Source organism: Tachypleus tridentatus, chromosome 8 (genome assembly GCF_004210375.1).
Source record: "Tachypleus tridentatus isolate NWPU-2018 chromosome 8, ASM421037v1, whole genome shotgun sequence".
NCBI classification, from domain to species: Eukaryota; Metazoa; Arthropoda; class Merostomata; order Xiphosura; family Limulidae; genus Tachypleus; species Tachypleus tridentatus.
This window is the reverse complement of record NC_134832.1, coordinates 35,623,329-35,645,475: the sequence shown is the minus strand read 5'-3', so window position 1 is coordinate 35,645,475 and position 22,147 is coordinate 35,623,329. Positions and strand designations below refer to the sequence as shown.

Below are 22,147 nucleotides of genomic sequence, written 5' to 3'. Positions count from 1 at the left end.
TAGCATTTCTAACTATGTGAGGGATGTATATATAAAAAAGTAAAATGAAGTGCTGTAAAAATTACTAACTTTCGGAATAAAAAGGGAGCCATTTGACGTTAGAGGGTAGTCCATGAAAGTTCATGGTTTTACCGTCAAATGTAGAGCATTCTTCGGCCCTGGGATCTGGAGTACCAAGTGGGCAGCTCTGGAGGAAAAAGTAAACACCACTTACTTTAAAAGTAATTACTCAATTAATGAAACTTGATACCTGGTTTTTAAGCTTCAAAAATTAGCTTAAAACTGAAAATAGCATTCGAAGCATTACTGTTTGTTGAAATACTAAATATGACTTATAATTCGAAATACGCATTTTTCTTTCAACTTTTGACAGAAATAGAAGATTAGCAAAACAACTTTAAGTTTAATTTAAACCCGTGATAATAAGTACGAAACTGAAAAACATTTAAATGCAATATTTGAAGTTTTTCTGACCTCAGTCATTTGATGCCTTGACTTTTAATCGACAAATACAAATACATCTATTATGTCTGAAATCTTCTGCAAAGCTTTTATCTTGTGAACTTTATTAGTTCCCGGCAAACATATGTAAAATTGGTTAAATAATCTTATTTTTCCAATAATTTTATTCAAAATATATTTATACAAGTGTTAATTTTTTATACTTACATGCGTGTTACAAGAACGATATCGGGTTCTTTGCCCCAAGCAATATTTTCCTCCGTGTACAGGCCTGCATAATGACAACAAAATGCATGTGAGACAAAGTGAAACAAATTAAGCAACTTACTCCCGATACTCATATAGTTCAAATCTTATGATTTGTTATGTTAGTGAAAGAATATCTTCGTAAGTTGTTTTATAATAAGTTCACCTATCTTGTTTTTTGACGCTTAAATTAATATATTGATAATTTAGATGAAATCGAAGACAGTTATCGTTATGATATGTCAATGGTCTTTACAAATCTTTTAAATATTGAGTAAAATAAATTTAAAACACCAATGAACAATATAATGATATTTCATTAAAAAGTTTAAGGCTCGTAATTACTTTTATATCAAGTGCTTCGTTTTTAAGCTAAGATTATTAGCCAAGAACTAGAAGTGACAGAGCGCTTCAAACAAGTGTCTCCTTTAAGCTACCACCATTAACTGACCAAGCAGTTAAAAAAACAAAAATAATCTGAAAGTAACCAATCAACTCACGTGTTTGTATATATTACACGTGTTCTCTACAAACAGTATTTTTACCTTTAATAACAGTAACAGATTTTAAAAGTCAAACCGAACACCACATCTTGTAAAGAATAACGTCCTATAATGTGGTTTAAATTTAAAAAAAAACAGGCGAATTGCTAAACGGATGTATCATTAGTTTTAATGTTTAAGTGAAGCGGTTTACAAGCGGTTAACCGTTATCTCGGTTAAGTGGACAATTTTTATAGAACATTTTAGCATTACAACATATTGTTCTACACTTAAACTCTTAGAATTTGTAGACTTTCTAGATATAACCTAGTCGAGTTATAAAATATTAGTGCAAAACACAGTAAAAGAAAACAGATGATTAACAAAGTTTTACTTAGATTTACGATTATTTTTGCTGTAAATATAATGTAAAAAGATGGTTTAAAAACAACTTTAGTTAAATAATTATAACGATATTTGAATTATGACGACTTGCTAGGTGATACTAACAAATCTTCTAAAAAGTGTCTACATCACGTTCAGCAAATTTGTTTTTTGCCTGTTACAACACTCATTGTAAAGAACTAGCTGAACTGTACGATGAAAACACTTATTTTATCAAATAAAGTAATATAAAACCCATACGTAATTGGTTGTATTAATTGAAATACTAACATTTCATGTTTAAATTTTCTCTCTGAATTGTAATGTTATGCAGGAAAAGGTAATCAACAAAGCCAATGTAATCACAAGAAATGTGAAGCATCAATAACTCAGAAAAATGTTTTAAAAGCAAAGGATATTCCACCAATAACTTTAGGGCTAAATTTCATTTCTTCACGTTAATTTGCTATTCCAATGTAGTATGTTTAAACTTATTGATGAATTCTATGGTTTTGTTTCAAATATTCTCTCAAACTACATAACGTCTGTTTGCATTCAGAGTAAAAGGAAGGCAACTAATGAACAAGATTCACCATAACTGTAGAATTCATGCTGAAAGTTCAATCGTTGTATCTTATACTCAACTTTTATAAAATACCTGCGGCTTGATACACTGACCATTTAGCGCGCCAGAACCTTAGTGTTGAAACTTTTGAACGCGATTTTGAATAGTTATGAACGCTATTGTTCAAGCATCTGCCTGTATCATTTTATGTGCCTCTAAAACAGTCTTTGTTGATATTTTTTGCATCTGTACCAATTATTATTTGAACATTAAATAACCTTTACTACCGCTTTTGTTTCTCTACGTAATTCCTTTTCTCTAGAAAACAGTATACATGTCGATTATCTTTATGCACAGATAGGTGGCCATTTTAAGCAAATTTGAGAATTAATTACTCTGGTTTTTCATTAAGGACCCCTTAGATTGTGTTATCGAAACGAATAATGAGAATATCTTGTTTGATTTCTCTGGAATAAAACTGTTTGAAAGTAGTGACGACAGTGATTACCTCCTGTAACTAAATCCTCCAGTAAGTAATATGTCAAATAGCTGTAAACATCAATATTAGTATAAAACTGAATAAATTTTGGTTTAACTGAGGATTAAAAAGGCAAGCACTAAAAGACGAAGATGTACAAAAGAAGAGGTATAAAAAAACACACGAAATTCTTCACGATCAAAGGATTTCGAAATTTGGTAAATACATTTTGAAAATGAAACTTGGTCACAAATATATAGCACAAAAAAACCGTATGAAATACAACAAAATTATCAGCATCTTAAGCACCCTCAATTTAGTGTTATCTACTGTTCACCCTATAGAGAATGAGAATATAATTAAAACTCACCTAGGGCTGTCACATTCTCTCACGGACTTCTGAATACCACCACCACAGTCTCTAGTGCATTGCCCGTACCTTTGCCACTTGCCCCACTGACCATCAACTGGTTCCTGTTTTCCACTGTTCACTTTCACACATTCACCCCGCTGGCACCACTAACAAAAGAGCTCCCATTCATTAAGTTGTCTATCCTATGAATAACTTGATTTAAAATCTAACCGAGGTAATAAACATTGGACTATGGATTTCTAGGTAATCAATGTTTTTATATAGAACTTTATAATCTAACTGTGGTATTAAACACCTCCTTCCTGTGAGGCCCGACATGGCCAGGAGATTATAACGCTTGAGATGCAATCTGAGTGTCCCATGAAACATTTTAATAACTATATTACTTGAAGAAAAATGGTGCAAAATTATGTAACTTGAATTGTGTAATTTTGAGCCGTTGTTAATACTGTCAATAATAAACATTACGATTATATACAAAGTATATTGTCAATTAGCAATTGATACATGAAAGTACTGTGTCCTTTAAAGAGAAAACAAAGTCTGTATATTTTGTTTATGAAAGGTTTAGCCAAGCCATACCTTGTTTGGACTACAAAACGTTCCATCGGCCCAAGGCATGTGTTGGGTCCGACAACCATAGTTATTACTTCCCTGAAGAGTGCACCACAACTTTCCACACACAGGCATATAAGGACATATTTTCGAATCGCTACCGAACACCAACTCGCATTGATAATCCATGTCGTATATTTGCCCAGGATACGTTTTCATGATCGAAGAATTATGAATTAGTAAATTCTCTGTAGGCTTATCGATGAGGCATTCTCCGTTACCCGAGCTAAGAGAGAAATAGAATGAATCTATTAATAATGTATTCTCAAGTATGGTATGGGTGTTAAAACATTAATTAAAATAAAGTACAGAACAACGTTTCGACTTTCTTAGATTATCTTCAGATTAACAAAGAATGTGTGAGTGAGTGTGTGTGTATCTATATAAATCGATATTCAAATAAACAAAAGCTGACAAAATGAGCAAGGTCGTTCCTAGTTTAAGTTTGTGTGTATAGTAAATGTTATTCATCATATAAACACGGTTTTTTATTCCGAATATTATTCATATTTATTAAATTTTCCAAGGCACTAAGCAGCATCGTCAAAATTGTCTACAAAGATGCACCGTAATAATTCATCTTTAACATCGTAGAATACATGATATTACTAGGTTTAATTAAAGTAGGCAATAGAACTTTCTCAGTAGCCTTCCCCGTTTTTATATAGTCGAACAGTATCCTCGAATCGTTGGGAGGCTCGTTAGGAATGTAAAAACTACCTAAATATAGAGCAGAAAAGCGTCTTAAATGTGTTGGCACACGCCAGCCACTTTCTATAATCTATATGAAGCTCAGATTGTAGCATGCTCAAAAAACATTTTTTGTTAAATTCTAAAACCCCTACTGTTAAGAAACTGAATCGTAGGATTTTGAAGTGAAGGCATTTATAAAGCGTAGGATACATGGTAACTATTAGCTTTAGATCACATTAAATGTTTTACTCTACATTTAATGCTCTGTATCAACTTTTCCATTAAATTACTTGTTTGTATTTAAGTTTTAATGATGTATTTCACGATTGATAAATGTTAACATACATATATATATACCTAACTTATAAACTTATTCACTTAAATGTGGGATAATGACTTTCTTCGTGCATTTATTTCAAACGAGCTGAAGTGTCTCAATATAATACCTCTTCCTCTACATGGTTTATTTGTTACGATATTCCAGGGATTCTTATTACGACTTACAACCTGTTTAAAATATCTAACCAGTAAATGTGACTTCTTATTTTAGCTTATACAATAATATATATATGGTCTATTGTTGTTTTTTTCTAACAGTTAATTACAAACTCCTAAAAAATTATAAGTATGCAGTCAAATAGACTGCTTGGTAAGTGCCATCAACCTCGCATGGATATTAAGTAGGTAAGCATAGTTTAAAGGACAATAAAAAATAAAATTTACTTATAAACATATGTTATTAATAGTTTTAAGCTACTTATGTTAAACGAATGTAGTTTTATGGTACATTTGAGGTCATTCCAGAAAAAGAGGATAAATTAGATATATTTAGATTTTTTGGTAGTTATGCCGTCGGGCAAATTGACCAAAGTTGTATAGAGTTAGAACAGAAAATAAAACAAATACAAAGTTTTACCACAAAAAACATTTGAAATGTATTTAGGAGGTTCTATAGGTCAAATATATAAAATTTGATATTTTTGAGATGAAAAGAAGTATTTTTATGTTAACATAAATATCACTTTGCATACGCACTATTTAAAACAAATACTCGATATATTCATATTTTTTTAGCTTATTAAAACACTTCACTAAAAATATTACGTTTATGTATTTGTAAAACTTAAAATGTTTACTGAAATACTTTTAAATTTAGATGAAAAGTTAGCGGTATCAAAGCTATATAAAGACAAAGAGGTCATTCAAATTGATTGAGCCAATATTGAAAGAGCTAGTTGAACTTCGTGTTTTACAAAAACAGATGGTGTTACTAGATGGATTGTGTTACTATGATTCTATAGGCAGATGATATTACTTGACGAATTTTATTAATAAAAGGTATTGCTAGTGGGGTGATGGTGTTTCAATAAACATAATTCAATAGAACGATGAGCTAGCTTATAATAGGTTGCCTTAAAGTGTTTCAACATGTGATTAAATCATTAACGTAGTAGTATGGAGTTAATTATATATCCTAAAAAGTTACAAGTGAAACCATTAATTTATCGAGACAGCAGCTATTATGCTGATACATATGTTAACATACATACTATTTTAATTTATTCATTATTTGAACGAAGCAACTACTATACGGTTGCTAATAAATCCACTTTATTCACTCTTATTATCTGTCCTAAAAGAAATTTACGAAAATAATGTATAATTATATATACATATATATCAAATTTTACAAACAATTGTGTTTTAAACTATCGATTTAGTACAAATTTAACATTCTGATTATAGTTTTGCTTCTATATTTAATTTGCATAACACTTTTTGCATTTTCTAATGTTTTATGCGGAAAATACTTAATTCATTTATATGATTAATATATTGTATAACATTTATTCGCCCTGAAAAGGACGGTTTTTAAATTTCATGTTTATGTTTATTTTTTTATAAGTTGCTTTGTTCTTTTAAAATGTAAAGGATCTACAGCAACAGTTATGTTTAACTACTACTATTCTTACCTTTCTGTAAATATTTTGACATATCTTTCTCTCTAACTTGTTTCTTGATGGTTTGAAACTATTTACATAAATGCGATAGGTAATGATCTTAACATTTTGCAAAATGAATGTTTAATAGAGATAGCCTACTCTTTCAGTCCTATAGCTGACATATCCAGGTTCACACATTCACCTAAGACCACAACTTTAAGACTCCCAACAGGCATGATAATGTTTAATTTTAGGAAATGCGAGATCGGGAGAGATCGTCACGTGGGAAATTAACTACGCTGTTGTTAAAACTGGCAAAATAATTTTGTAACACAAGATATACACCTTTTTGGTAAAATATATTAATTCTAGTATATAATGATATATTACTATACGAAAGTTATATTACTTTCAAACACATATATTAAATATCTTTTGACAAATCAGAAGTCCTATTACACTACAACATTTAATCTTATCTTACCAAACCATTAAATATACTTCTTATTAATGAGAAAAACCTAAAAAAGTCATATATTACATATAGTTCAGTATGAAATAAATAATAATATAAGAGTGATTATTATCGATAAAAAACTCTTAATAAAGTGTTTCTGTTTTGTTGTTTCTCGCAATGAAAGATATGGCCTGTAAGAAAAGTCAAAGAGAATCATTTTATAAATTAAAAAAAATACTGTTTATCATTGGAGAATATGTTTTACAAATCCAATGTCAAATTACAACATTAACAACTATCACACATAATGAAATACTTAACAAAACTTGAAGAATTTAACTCTTTCGTAACGAGTCGGTTTATAAGACAGTCCACGTGACCTTTTTTTACTCGTTTCAAGTCTTTGTAGACTTAATACTTGTAACTTTCAGTACAGTGTGTATATCGTTACAAAATTCAGCATTATATCACTTTATATTGCAAGTCTTTAACATACACAATCATCTTTAGAAGTGTTTCTAACAAATATAAATATTTGCCTACAAATATATTGAGCATTTATTTTGAATAGTCCGTATGAAAAGTAATTTTCATGTTAAAACTAAAAATATATTTCCTTATCTCAAAAATATTAAACTTCCTTTGTGTAATGCCTACCACCTCCTAAATACATTTAAATCATTTTTAATAAAATTTCATACTTTCTTTTCTCTAATCTATATGAAACGGGACTTGTAAACCTGACCGAACTCGTAACTACCAAAAAAAAATCGAAATAAATCTAAATTACCCTTTTTTACTTTCCATAATGACTTCATATTGTACTATAAAACCACATTCGTTTACCCTAATTGTCTTTAAATTCATAACAGTATGCATCTATTTATAATTAAATATTATTGTTTTATTGCCCTTTTAACCATGACTAACTACTGTCCGCGCGCTCACAAGTTATAAATCACATAGGCATCGTGCAGCTCACGTTACACTATCGAATTACATTACCCACGAGTTACAACTAGTACAAATAGCTCACTTGAGTGACTCGTGAAAGTTTTCTTTTATTATTTATTTTACTCAATCTATTCTTAACTAACCTAAAATATCCTTATTTTTACATTTTAGTTGCTTTTATAATTATACATAAAAATAAACATGAAAAAACAAGAAATAAAATACTTATCTTTTCATCTTGCTTTAGGTTGTCGAAGGGAGCTAACCCTATTTTTTATACTACTCATACTATTGTAATTAATAATTTTTCTTTAGTTAAATAATGCTTTAAGCAATATAGGCTACTATCATGCAAAAAGTAGACAAATTCCTTTCCCTCTAAAATGTTTACTGGTTTTCTAATGCTGCAATAACAGTCGTTATTGTCATGGAAAAGCTGTTCCTATTCTGAATGAAATTGGCATTTGACCGTTCAGAACATAATATTATACAGCACGTGATTCGACAGATGAAAACCTTGAGCTTCTATTGGTTATAGATAATATATAATTAAACATAAGAGTAAACTATTAATGAATTACAAAAGATAAGATATGACATGTGGGTGTGGCAGGAGTGGAGTCTGATTTTTTTGTTTGATAGCTCTGTAACCAAGCTTATTTGAAGACTATAATATATGCAGTTTATCTAAATAATGATGATTTTAAAGAGAGTAATTTAATTTTAATATCGTACTTTTTCAAATGGTGGTGGATAAAATAGGGATGATGACATGCTGGAGAAAATATTTCCTATAATTAAAAATTTAAAACTTATGTACTATTAAAATATGAATTATTAGCCAAGATTTGATGCTATTCCAATTAGAATAAACAAAAAGTAATGTAATAAAATTTTGAATATCATACACTAAAACTTCTTGTCATGAGTAGTGAAAAGTAACAGGGTTAATACGCGAAGATACTATTTACAAAAACTACAACGTCTTAGTTTATAAAATACTGGATTGCTTTCATAATACATTTGTCCATTACGTCTGTGTTACTTCTTGTTCATTTCAATTAAGTATATAAGATTTTTGATAGTTTATAGACAAAAGACTTTGTATACAATTATTGTATTTTACTGAGTTCATGGTATTAAATAACAAAATATCTTATTTTCATTGCTCAGTAATTTTAAACTGTTCCCAACACACAACAAACAGTTAAACATTCAGACTGTGTCAGTTGGAAAAATAGCATATCATTTACAATGAAGGACATTTTGACTATGAATTAATCAGCTATATCAATTATATAATCACATTGTATATAAATGTAGCCCATTCTGTGAATGCAGGCACTTTATTATATGTTTTTATTATACATATAAACTAAATTTGCACTAAATTAAGTTTGTTTCGTGTAGCTTTGTACTGGAGAGAGTGATAACCCAATGGTTGGAACATCTGGTGAAAATCAAACAGAAACCTACTCATGTAAAACATGGTGAGGTGGTTAGGGCACTTGAATCGTAATCTGAGGGTCTCAGGTTGGAATCTCCTTTTGAGCAGGAAAGGCGTTATAATGTGACTGTAGGCCAAGACTTATGGTGGTGGATGGTAATGACTAGCTGCCTTCCCTCTAGTCGTACACTTTTAAATTAGGGACGGCTAGCTTTGCGTGAAATCGAAAAAACAAACAAACGTATATGCAAAGATATATTTGTAAGCAATTATTATTTTAAACAACAAATATGTGAGTTTTTGATCAAGAACAAAAATATAACTTAGAAACAAAAATAATTTCCTAATGATTCTCAAGTCTTAAGAATATCAGGAATATACAACTAGCTTCTCTATCGTTATACTGACATAAAATATAGTAAACAAACACCTTATTTTGATTGAAAACTGTACTTGCAATGATAGACATGGTATAGCAAAAAACGAGACAACTTTATAAAATGTGAAAAAAAAGATATCTGTTTTCTTGTAGATAGCATTTTTATCATAAAATATAGCAACTGAAATATTTTCTTTTTTTGGTGGTTTTCATAGTTATTTTCCAGATTTTGTTTGTTCTCAAAATATTCAAAATTAGGATACATACACATTATTTTTGATAAATTAACATTCCAGAAAATTTCATCGATAGGGTCTGACAAATTTAAATGTGTTATTCTTTGATTAAAAACAGATTGAGCAATAGATTCATTCATTCATTTCAATGCAGATCTCAAAACATAATCACATTTGTTCAATTATGCTTTGTACAGATAAACTTGAATCCACTATTTAAATTTCTCCTGTTGTTGGTTGGATATATCATTTGTCAAGGTCCTTGAACTACTGAATTTGAAGATTAAAATTACTGGACTCGTATGAGATGACTCAGATGTTACTTCATATTGTATAATATCAAAGGAATCTAACTGTCATTATTTATGTTTTACTGGTTCTTCTTGACTTCTGGCTTTGTTCTTTTTACCATTTTATTAACGTGACATGCTTTGTTTTCTTTTCAATAGACTAAAATATAGCAAAACACACCAGACACGACACATAAAATATAGTAAACAAACACCTTATTTTAATTGAAAAGTGTATTTGCAATGATAGACATGGTATAGCAAAAAAAACGTGACGAATTTATAAAATGTGAAAAAAAGATATCTGTTTTTTTGTAGATCACATTTTTTTATCAGGGAGAATAGACATTATTTTTGATAAATTAACATTTCTTTATAGCATTCCAGAAAGTTTCAAGGAAAATGTTGTATTTTAGTGTTGTATTAGAAATGCATTAATCGGAATATTAGTGATGAAAGGTATAGAATAATAATATTTGAAAAGTGACCAAGATCAACTGTTTATTTTAGAAAGATATAAAAAAATTAGTATACGTCTGAACTTGTGATCGAACTTAACAACACTATCCAGAAACAATTAACTCTGGTACTATTCGAGTACATACAAATATATGTCATTGTATTTTGAAATAAAATCACAAATCTTATACATTTTACGAGCCTATAAAATTGATGTAATTTTTAAAGTCTCAGTAGATAACACAAATATTGAATCAATCATAATCAAACTTTTTTTCACTTTGACACAGTCTGATCCTTCAACCGATTGTTATATGACAGACACAGTTTCATATTACTGAGTAGTGAGAATAAAATATTTTTTTTGTACAGTGCCATGAACTCGGCAAAATAAAAGAGTTGTGCACTAAGTTTTTCGTTTATAAACTTCTTACATACTGAACAGAAACGAACAAGTAATAATAATACAGGTAAAATGTACATAACTTGTATGAAAATTTATCCCGTATTTTATAAACTAAGACGTGTGTAATTTTCTTAAATAATATATTAGTGTATCTAATTATTGAAGTTTTTCTAATAAATTATGTGTGATACTTTGCTGTGATTTTACTTTGCTGTTGTAAAGCATATTCTCTAATGATAAACAGTAAAAGCGTTAGATTTATGAAATGATTTAATTTTTTTCGTGTAGATCATATCTTTTATTGTTAGAAAAACTGAGAAAAAATTTGTCAAGAGCGTTTTTATTGATAAGAACAACTATTTACATTATGATTTAGTTGTTGCTGGACTCTATGAAATACACAAGCTTTTTTGGTTACGTTAATTTGTGAAAATTGTACTTCATACTTTGGTGAACTAATAATAATGCTTTGGTGTAATAGAATTTCTAATTTGTTAACAAATATTTGGTATACATATATTTTGAAAGTGACATAACTATCACCTCGTAATATATCATTACAAACTAAAAATAATAAATTTTAGTAATAAGAAGTGTTTTTGTGTGTGTGTTTGTGTTACAAAAAATTTCTAATTTAAAACCTTTTAATCTACCTGCGATGTTTTAAATCTAGACACATTAAGACATTCTACGATAAGCTTATCATCCTTTTGAACTGTCTGTTTATAGAAACAACCTTAACCCTAGCAGCACTAATCTTAGTAACACAATTTGCCAAATAACACCAATAACCTTTGTAAAACGCATTTAATTCAGTTAAATATATAGATGAAAACTATAAATATAAAATGAACCAAAACGAAAGCTATATGTAATCACATAAAAATATAGTAACATTATCTACCTACAAAAACATCATCCGCCCATTGAACCTTACTAACACTGTTCAGCTAAAGTAACATTACTGCCTTTGTAAAACATATGTAACAATAAAGCTATATGCAGTCATATGGGACTATAGTAACACTATCCGCCTACAGAAGTTCAGTCCACCTTTGTAAAACACGCACAATACATCCAGTAAAGCTCTCCATCTGTAGTTTATTAATTATACTATCCACCAACAGAACCTTGGTAATATAGTACCAAATTTAATGTTCTACTTAAAAAATAAAATGTAATTCCTATATGAACTTTCAGTACTGATAAATGTAAACAAGACATTATGTAGATTAGATAAATTAGTAATTGTAAGACTCTTATTGGTACTATAAAATTGATGACATGCTGAGACACTTTGGTCTAGATAAATCTTTGGCGATTTGCTTATGAACTATCTGCATACTAATCATACCATCATGCCCTATGGTTCCACTTGTTAGAATTACGATATTAATTGTCATCCTTCACCTAAGACAGTTGTGCTTTTTGGTGCCTATTACGTTATGGCTATATAACCCTCAGGCGGCATAGTGCGGTAGTAACTACTGTGGTATCATAATGGTTGATATGTGATCTAAAATTATCGGTTTAATAGTAACATTTGCTACTTAAGGTAATAACTAGCTGTTGTTTTATTTCAGACAGCCTATTTAGTTTCTATCATACAAAACATCTTGTTATATTTCACTTTGTAAATTTTGAACAGACCCAGTAGAAACAGTTCAGTAGATTTTATTACAATACAACTGTATCTCCAAGAAAGTTTGGAAACGTAAGAATGTGCAGCCAGGTTTTGTTTCCAATACGAAAACGTACACAAAATGTTACTATCGTGTTAACATTATGCATTATTGTAGTCATTTTTCATCATAATCTTTATTGATAGTACCTTATAAACTCATGTAGTTCCGGTTCTCATCAAACAGAGAAGTATACAGATAGTCCACTATGAATATTCCATATGTTGTAGCTGATAAACCATTTCTTTTTTTGGTAGAAAATAATTTTAACGTGTAATTTTTTCAGTTGAAAGAAAAAACGTACCAAAATGACATAAATATTGCGAAGAGCAATGGCCTCATCTTTGAACATTAAAGAATCTATGTGTTACCGAATAGATAAAAATTACGTAGTCAATATAAAAAAAAGTATTGTATTGTAAGTTTTATATCAACTAACTTCATTCTAAATTTTGGTCAGGTACCATTTTAGATATAGCAAAGGTTGTTCAGATAACCATATATACAAGTAATTTTCTGGTTTAGCACATTATGTAAAACAACTACAACAAAAGGCAGATAATGGCACAGTAGTATGTATGCGGACGTACAACGCTATAAACCGGGTTTCGATACCAGTGACAGGCAGAAAAAAGATAGCCCATAGTGTAACTTTGTGTTTAACTTCAAACAAACACAGTTCTTCTATAAATCCTAATATAACTCAAAGAAGAAATTATTAGATTTTAAAAGTTTATTAAGAGTAATGAAGGATATTCAGATTTAACTGGCAACTAAATCTAAGTTAGATCAAAGATTTGTTTGACATCACATCTCAATAAAATTTTTAATAATTTTCAACAAACAGTTCTTATTGTGAGAAAATATTACACAAACTGTTGATTTTTTAAACCACACTTTTTCTGGCATATAGCATTATGAATCATCATAACTGAAAGTCTTACTTACTCCAAAAAGTTGGTGATATACCTCTTACTACAATGAGACCAGTCCCATGGGTAGCTTTTTTCGTCTAACATTCGAGCCATAACTTTTAAAGTTTGACCATGGTTGTTGTGTCTCCTGCACTTAAAATCATCATCGTGAGGAATTCCAAGTCTGTATAGTAACATCGATAGTTTACTAAATATAATTCACATACATACCCACACACACAACTATTTAAGGATTCGGTTCAAGAACGTTTGCGTTTTATGAACCTCTATAACCTCTTATGAAATGATAGCTTTACGTGTTTTGCAATAACAACACTTATAAATAAATGAATTAGATCATAAACGAAATTTACCGTTTATGGACGTATTACAGCTAATTTCTTTTTATTATTAAATTATCTAAGATGGTTAAGTCTATTTATGATAAGTTTGTTAGCGCAGCATTTCGTTGTACTTCTTTGCTGCGAAAGATATGACTTATTTGTTCAGCAGTTTGTAGACATTTCAATACAGTAATTTACTGCCATTGGTATTATTGGTATTAATCTCAAAGTTTCGAAATGTAAAAGTTACTCTTCGTAAAAGGCACTAGGTATTTCATCAAAATTTGAGAACAAACTTTTTGAGTTAACTTCAGTGTGTGTGCAACAGATATTTCGAAGCAGTAAATGGGTAAGTGATAATGGTAAATTTACAATAATTAGTTTGAATCAGAATGAAGCTACAGCAGGTAAGTTTAAAAATGTGCACTTTGAGTCTTTAACACTAAGATGCTTTGCATTTGAAGTTTGACTAATCGGTAATAAAAGCCCTCTAAACTCACTGCTTGTAAAATAGGAGGTTGTCCCAAAAAATCTGTGTCAAGTTTTCACTTTAATATCATTTAAAATAAGTAGTTTTAATAAGTTCAGAGAAATGACAATAATCAAGAAGAAAGAAAAAGTCAAGAACTATGTGCTTACACATGGCCCAGCTCGTGAGCTATTGTAAATGCGGCACTAAGGCCATTGTCTTCAACTATTGCACAACTACTGTAGCGAGAACACACCATTCCTGGGTTGGCCAGGCCTAAAAAAGAAAAACAAGAAAATAAAACACGTTCTGGCGTTTTCGATTATGCTATTTCAGGTAGTTTCTCTATAAATGAATATATTTTACAACATTGTACAGTGTGAGAAGCCATGGAACTAGCAATTTGTTAATCGTTAAACGTCACAGAAAAGCATTCCTTAAATGGCCCAGACACAAGAACCGTCATTAGCCGACTCAGTAAAATGCTAAACTACGTAAATTCTTAACTAAAACAATATACAAATAGTGTAGTATTATTTATTTTTACAAAACTTTAAGTCATCTGTAATATAAAACGGCACTATTGAAGTTCAACATGTGAACATTTTATATACATTTTAAATATAACTAAGAGCGTAGTTGTCTGAGATACAGTCCAACGTTTCTAACACAAAGAGTTTTGTGACTATACACAACTATCAGTAGATTACATATGAATTATAAAGCTTCGATATTCAACTGGCCGATAACGTTATCATGAATTTTCATGTTCATATCATACTAAATCGTTTCGGTAACTACTGGATCGTAAATTGCCACATTCATTGATAAAATAAGTGAGGTGGGAACATAATTCGTTACAGAGTTTTTTAAAAATATATGCTTGACGCCATAACTTAATGTTCATTCCTCTACTGAAAAATACCATTGTGGCGAATCCCGGAGAGATGTTGCAAGCTAATACGCTAAATACCATTCTTGGGACGTACGCGACATTAAACACTTTCTGCACTGGTGTCCGTTTATGCTATTATTATACGAAAGAACATAAAGAAGAAATATATGGTTGATATTAAATCACAACATGTGTCAAAGTTTCTTAATAATGCTAAATTGACGCGTTGAGTTTCTCGGTTAGTTGTTCAAAATTTCTTGGTAATGCTAACTTGATGCTAAGTCTTTCGGTTAACTGGTCAAAGTTTCTCGGTAATGAAGAAAGTATCTATAGATTATAGACTGACATGTGATCTATTAACGTGGCGTAGATTACAGACTAATTTGTGATAGTAGGACTTGACACGCAAACGTATATAATGCAATGGGTATCTATAGATCAAAGTTCGTTTGTTGTTAAGCTCTAAGTTATACAATGAGTTATCTGTTCTTCATTCGTTGTCTATAATGAAATCAAAATTTTAGTTTATAAGCCCTCAAATGTAGTACTGAGCCATTTAAGTTAGTATATAATGATAAATAAATTGCAATAACATTTTAGAACACACTAACACAATTACAGCAAGTGATAAAAGCGTTGCCACTTGATGCATTTTGTATCTATTAACGTTGAACGATTACAAAGAAAAATTTCTAAGTTTTCATAACTACAAAATTATTGACATAACACGTCGCTATCAGCATATCTTTCAGTATTATTTATTGTTTTTTTAATTTCGCACAAAGATACACGAGTATTATTTGCGCTAGTTGTCAGTAATGTATTAGTGAAAAACAATTAATAATCACAACCCACCGCCAATGCTTTGGCTGTTGCTTTTATCAACGCATAATGGGATTTTAACTGTAGATTATAACGCCCCCAAAAGCAAAAATAGTTGGTGGGATGGAGATTCGAACTCACGACCTGCAGAATTGTGTATAACAATAGCTTAGTAAGGCTATGTTTCTATGTTAAATGTTTTAATGAATTAGAATTTGTCCTCATAATATTTTGCCACAACTTATACTCAATATTTATGCCACTTTTGGATAAGTCTATACTAAAACTGGACATAGGCTACTAATGGGAATGTTAGTTATTTAACTTATTTTAACCAATTTTTTACAAGGGATATATTTGTACACGCAATCTTTATGCATCAGATACAAGTAATTTAGCTGAACATATTATTGTCAATTTGGTTTCCAAAGTGTTTATATCACGGTATAAAAGTGTACTTTTATAACTTGATATATTTGCGACATAGAAAAAAACCCGAACAAAACAGAAAAAAAAACATATGCTTTCTATAAGAACTAATATATAAAAAAACAATAAAAAAGCTGTTGAATGATTCTTTAGCACTTACCAAGAGTGTCACAGGCTTTGGAGACTCTACACAAATCCTTCCTGAGGAAAGATAAAATTTAAATCAATTTAACAAAAGAAGCTTCTCAAGGATTTAGAAAAAAATCAACAAAAGCGAACTATATTCACTTGTCTTGCAGGCATTAAAATGTTTTATATAATAAAATAATCATTTAGATTTAGTGAAAGCTACTAAGTATTCTTTACAGATTCTTTACAACTTTAGAAGCATTATTCCAAGACTAAAAATCAACTGTACTGTATATTATAAATATTAAGATCCAAAGATAATATGAAAGTTCCTTTCAGATTTCTAAATAGTAAGATGTTGTTATGACATTTTTTCAATGAAACGTTATAACTACACCTTTTTAATTTCAATTAAAAGTGCTCAAGATTGAAAATTAAAATAAGAACAAGAAATATGTATACATAATTTTCTAGTTGAAAGTTGAAAACACATAATTTATTTTTAAAGAATTCTAACTTTTTACCGAGTCTGATTACTCATTATAATATAACTTATTATTCACAACAGATAATCATCAGTAAAATACGGATAATCAATCTACTTTGTATACTAGCATGTGATATTTCGCAATGCATTCGAAAGAGAGGCCTTGTTCCTCCTTGTATTGGACACATTTTAGGTATCCTTGACGCCAAGTTTTCGTTACCAAACCAAAAAACATAGCATCCTTCACACCGCCCTTGACTATGATGTTATTCATTTGGCACAAGAAGTCAACGGTACTAACGTAGTCAGTCGCTGTATGGGCATTAACGCAGAGAGTTTTTTTTTTTTTCTTTTGCCAAGTTGCAAAACATGTTGACGTTCATGACTTTTCTGAGTGAGCTTTAGAAAGTTAAACGCCCTGATCTGAATTCCATAGCTTACACGTCAAAGTCTTTTTTTCTTAATTATTACAAAAGTTAGTGTTTTTACTCTATCCGACCTGTTTTTAATATTCACCGAACAATCTGTTAAAAATTAACACTTCATTGTAATACAATTCACCTTTAATACTTCAGATTGATGGTCAAATGAAATAACATATAAAATTGAATTCTATATTTATCTACAGTACAACAGTAACTAACTAAATACAAAATACAGTATAAAATAGCATAAAACAAAGTTGAGATTCGTTATGACGAGAAACCAATTTGAAGTAAAAGTGTTAAGATTCACTAACATTGAAAACGTTATCATGGAAACAAACTTCGACACTTTTACGCGTCTTCTTTGGTTAAATTAGAAGAATAAAAAATGTCACTGTCTTCTGTATAAAACCTTACCTTGTGATCAAGACAGCAGTATCGTGATGATGGGGAACCTTACCTTGTGATCAAGACAGCAGTATCGTGATGATGGGGATGGCTATCGTCGTCATGGTTGTTTATCCGTTGCCAGCGACAGAAACTACGTAATGTTTTTGAAGCACTTGAATGGACGATTTCCCGATCCTATAATTACAAATCAAGCAAATATAAAAAATAGATAAGATTTACAGAAAACACAAGTTATACAAGTGCACGTTTAAAAAAGTCGGGTACGTTTACACTGTGAGTGTTTTATTTTGACTTACACAACGACACTAATTTCTCCATGTTTTATGACACCCACATTATTTTACTTGATATACATAAAATATACATTTGTTGTCACATTGCAACAGTAAATCGCGAAATGATGTCAATGACGATATTTAGATATTTAAAGCCAAAATCCTGTGAATAAAAATGCAAATCAATTAGTTAAAAATTAATTTGCTGGGCTGCTAATTGAAAGGTCTAAGATGTGCACCTTAATGCCACAGTTAAAGCGCACTTATAGCTATAGAGACAACTTTGCTTGGACCATAGTAGTCTGATATGGTCATTTAACCCATGTGTGCATGAGGCGCTTTCTGGCTGAAAATACCAATACTTAAAACATTAAACTTTTCTACTATTATGATCAGAATTGAAAAACTATAAAGGAATGAATGTGTATTTGAAATCAAGTTACAAATTGAAAATATTGTTTTGAAACAACTGACTTTTTTATTGTAGATTTCAATGAATTAGGATGCTGCTGACTTAATGACGAAATAAATTATTAGTTGCACTACAAACGTTTAATTCTTCCTACAAGGTATTATGACTTTATGGTGGTATAGAATTTCTGCTGGTGCCGTTCTGGTTCAAATCAGGGAAGTTATTACAGAAGATGAAATATATTTTTTACAGATAATAAATTCAGTAAAATTGCTTTTATACAGGTATAATAAAATTCTCGTGGTTAATGTTCGTAATCCATATTTTTTTTTACGGTACAGTGTGTGGCAAAATTACTCGTTTGTTTTGAATTTCGCGCAAAGCTACTCGAAGGATATCTGCGCTAGCTGTCCCTAATTCTACAGTGTAAGACTAGAGGGAAGGCAGCTAGTCATCACTACTTGAGCTACCCTTTTACCAACGAATAGTGGGACTGATCGTCACATTATAACGCCCCCATGGTTAAAAGGGGGAGGACGTTTAACGCGATTGGGATTCGAACCCGCAAGGCTGTGATTATGAGTTGAACGCCTTAACCCACTTTGCCATGCCGGGACACAAAATTATTTTAAAAAATCTTAAATCAGTTATAGTCAAAGAAATGTTTCCTCGCTGATGTAATAAAAAATGGAACTGTAGCGAACATGTAGAATAGACATTTTGTGAACCGTACTGAGTGTATGCATATCGATAATTCTGTTCAGCTTAATGACGAAACTCTGTCGGTAGTATCAATGTGATATAATAAACCTTTGCAGATAACAATGATAAAATTCTTATGTTTTAACTCATTAAGATATGCTGTACAAATTTAGGATAGTACCTCTTCTTCAGTTAGCGTAACAAGTTTCACCACCGCAATATTAACGAAATTTCCAAGACTGGGTTCCTTGTAAATCGTTGCAACCTAGGGAAAGAAGCAAGTATAAAATAAGAGATGAGAATAGTTTGACAAAATTTAGTTTCAATTTTATTTAGTTTTGTTTATTGCATATTTTAGTGAGCTTTTTCACAGAGGCTAAATACAATAGTTAAAGCAATTTTGGAGCCTCGTTACGGTACATATCACCATGTCTGGTTATGTTTTGTCTGACAACTGTGCATCTGAACAATAGTCCAAAAAACGTAGTTCTCATTGCAATAAATTATTTTATTAAAAATGCACACCTCCTCTTTGCATGCCTTCCATACACTATTTTATTTACAAGGACAACAGTTTCTCAAGGGCTGTTTCAACAGTGAGATTGCATAGAAATCTATAAGCACTTTATCTAAAAAAATTGGAAGGTATGTCTTCGTATAAAATAGTATGATTACCCATTTCACTTTGCAACTTATGCCTTATTTTGGTGAATCCCAACAAAGATCCTCTTTGATTAAGTTGCCAGGAAGTTGTGGTCGGCCTTTGCCAACTAAGTTTGTAGTTGATAGGTTTATGTGTTACAAGATGCTGCACTTTGCTTACCATAATAAGTATATAACTAATTGCAGTTTCCTTTATATCGCTCCATTATATCAGTTGTAGTTGTTACATAACTTGATTTGCATATTGCAAACTTTGCTTACATCTTAAGTGTAATAGCTCGAAAAACAGCATGAAACTTGGCAACTGATATAAACTTTATTCACTTATTTAATTTTGTGATCGTGCATTTGTCATAATGTACTATTAAATTTGAACAGCTGAACTGCACCTAAGGTTATTTTACAAATTACGTCGTATATTTCCTTATGTGTGTGTGTGTGTGTGTTCGTATAGCAAAGCTACAAAGGGCTATCTGCTCAGCCCACCGAGGGGAATCGAACCGCTGATTTTAGCGTTGTAAATCCGAAGACATACCGCTGTACTAGCGGGCGGCTGTTTCCTTATGTCTATCAAAATTAACAAAATAAAGTGAATGCGCGACAATATGCTAGATAATTTTCTATGGATTGTTCTTCACATTAATGTTTACTAAACAAAATGACAAAAACAAATTTGAGTAATATTTCACTTTCCCTTTTATCAGAATTAACTCACAAGTATATTCATATTGATAACACAAGTAACCCAGCAATTGTCAGTGGTGTGTTTTTATGTCAATGGAATGCAGGTCCCTCTATTATTACAAAAACGAAAATTGAAATAAAACTAAATGAGGGTTTTTGTTTGTTTTTACTGATGGTTTTGGTACAGCTTACATTGTCAATTTGTATATTAATGAGATAACCAAAATGTAAAGTTAAGTTGGTACTTCAGAATCTAAATACATCCTTCTATTTAGTCTATTTTAAAAATATCATGAAAGAAAAGGATCTTGATGTAATGTTTGATCAATATATATAAAATTATCAAAGCAGTGTGCTGTTGCTAGTGGTAGCACTAAAGGATTTTAGGTTGTACCTACAGAAATATTGAATACAATTCTAAAGAGGTTATAATGTCATTGTTAAGCCACATATGGAATATTGTGTTCAGTCTTGGACTCCTTACCTTAGGTAAGAATTGTTGAAAACGGTTCAGAGGAGGGTTACTAAAATAATACCTGGGATGGAGGTCGTCATATGAGGAGAAATTAAGATTTTTAAACTTGTTTTCTTTTGAAAAAAGAGGCGTTAGAAGGTATCTGATTGAAGTGTATAAGATTGTAAAAGGAATTGATAATGTTGGTGCATCGACATTTTTTAATACTTAACAAAGAGAATTATAGAACTAGGAAACACAAATATAGATTTAGCGAAGGTATAAGTTGTCTTTAGCTAAGATATTTTTAAATTTTAAATAGGGTGTTTGGTCTGTGGCGTATCTCGTAGAGGAAGTAAATTTGAGTGAGCTTAAAAGAGAGCTTGATAGGTTGTAAATGAAAAGGACTGGCTTTATTTTTTAATAATTTTAATTTGGCTTAGAGGATGTGACAGCCGAGATGGACCAATAGGTCCCTTGTTGTCCCTAAGTATTATATTATAAAAATAATTAAGTTGCATAGGAAAGTGACCTAAAAAGAAGACAACAGAAATAATCTGAATAGTCGTTCTTAAGTTTTAGTAATTTCTTGAATGCATCATATACTACTTTATAAACGTCGTAATAATTTTAAGCACCTCCTCATGTGTAATTACAGAACACATTTTTCAGTTTCTTGTAATAAAGAGCCATTACACATGGTTAGATTCGGTATATATGGTTATTGCTGTGATGTAAAATTTATGAGTAACTAGGAGATCCATATAGCATTATGGTGTTGTAAGATATGTTTAGTATGGATTACAAGTTATGACAGACAATGAGATTTTTAAGCAACTCGTCATGAAATATTTGAAAAGCGAAAGTTATTGCGAAATAGTTTTAATCCATGAATGACCTATGTTTTTAAAAACTTTTTTCACAAAATATGTCTTTTGTATATAATTTTTGTAAACTAAAAGAATAGTCTGCAAGAATAGTTTTCACGTAGAGCAACCTTGTTATTGTCAGTGGCGGCGTCAAGATATTTTCGTTAGGGAGGGGGTTAAGGTAAACTGTGGAGGGGCTTCCCAAAATGCAA

The 22,147-nt window shown here is 30.5% G+C and overlaps 1 protein-coding gene across 10 annotated transcripts in view; it reads right to left on the bottom strand.

Annotated features, from left to right (window-relative positions):
* Positions 1–22,147, bottom strand: part of LOC143222169 (A disintegrin and metalloproteinase with thrombospondin motifs 20-like) — a 140,215-nt gene that overhangs the window by 72,705 nt on the left and 45,363 nt on the right. For all 10 annotated transcript variants that reach the window (XR_013012048.1, XR_013012047.1, XR_013012049.1 and 7 more), the window contains 9 exons: positions 19,447–19,530; positions 17,926–18,050; positions 16,585–16,625; positions 14,449–14,554; positions 13,500–13,649; positions 3,573–3,831; positions 2,988–3,136; positions 670–733; positions 70–187 (listed from right to left, as the gene is read on the bottom strand). Coding sequence is in view for 6 of the 10 variants with exons in the window: in XM_076448244.1 (XP_076304359.1) it covers positions 70–187; positions 670–733; positions 2,988–3,136; positions 3,573–3,831; positions 13,500–13,649; positions 14,449–14,554; positions 16,585–16,625; positions 17,926–18,050; positions 19,447–19,530 (1,096 nt within the window). In the remaining 4 variants the exon portion in view is untranslated. The remainder of the gene's footprint in view (positions 1–69; positions 188–669; positions 734–2,987; positions 3,137–3,572; positions 3,832–13,499; positions 13,650–14,448; positions 14,555–16,584; positions 16,626–17,925; positions 18,051–19,446; positions 19,531–22,147) is intronic.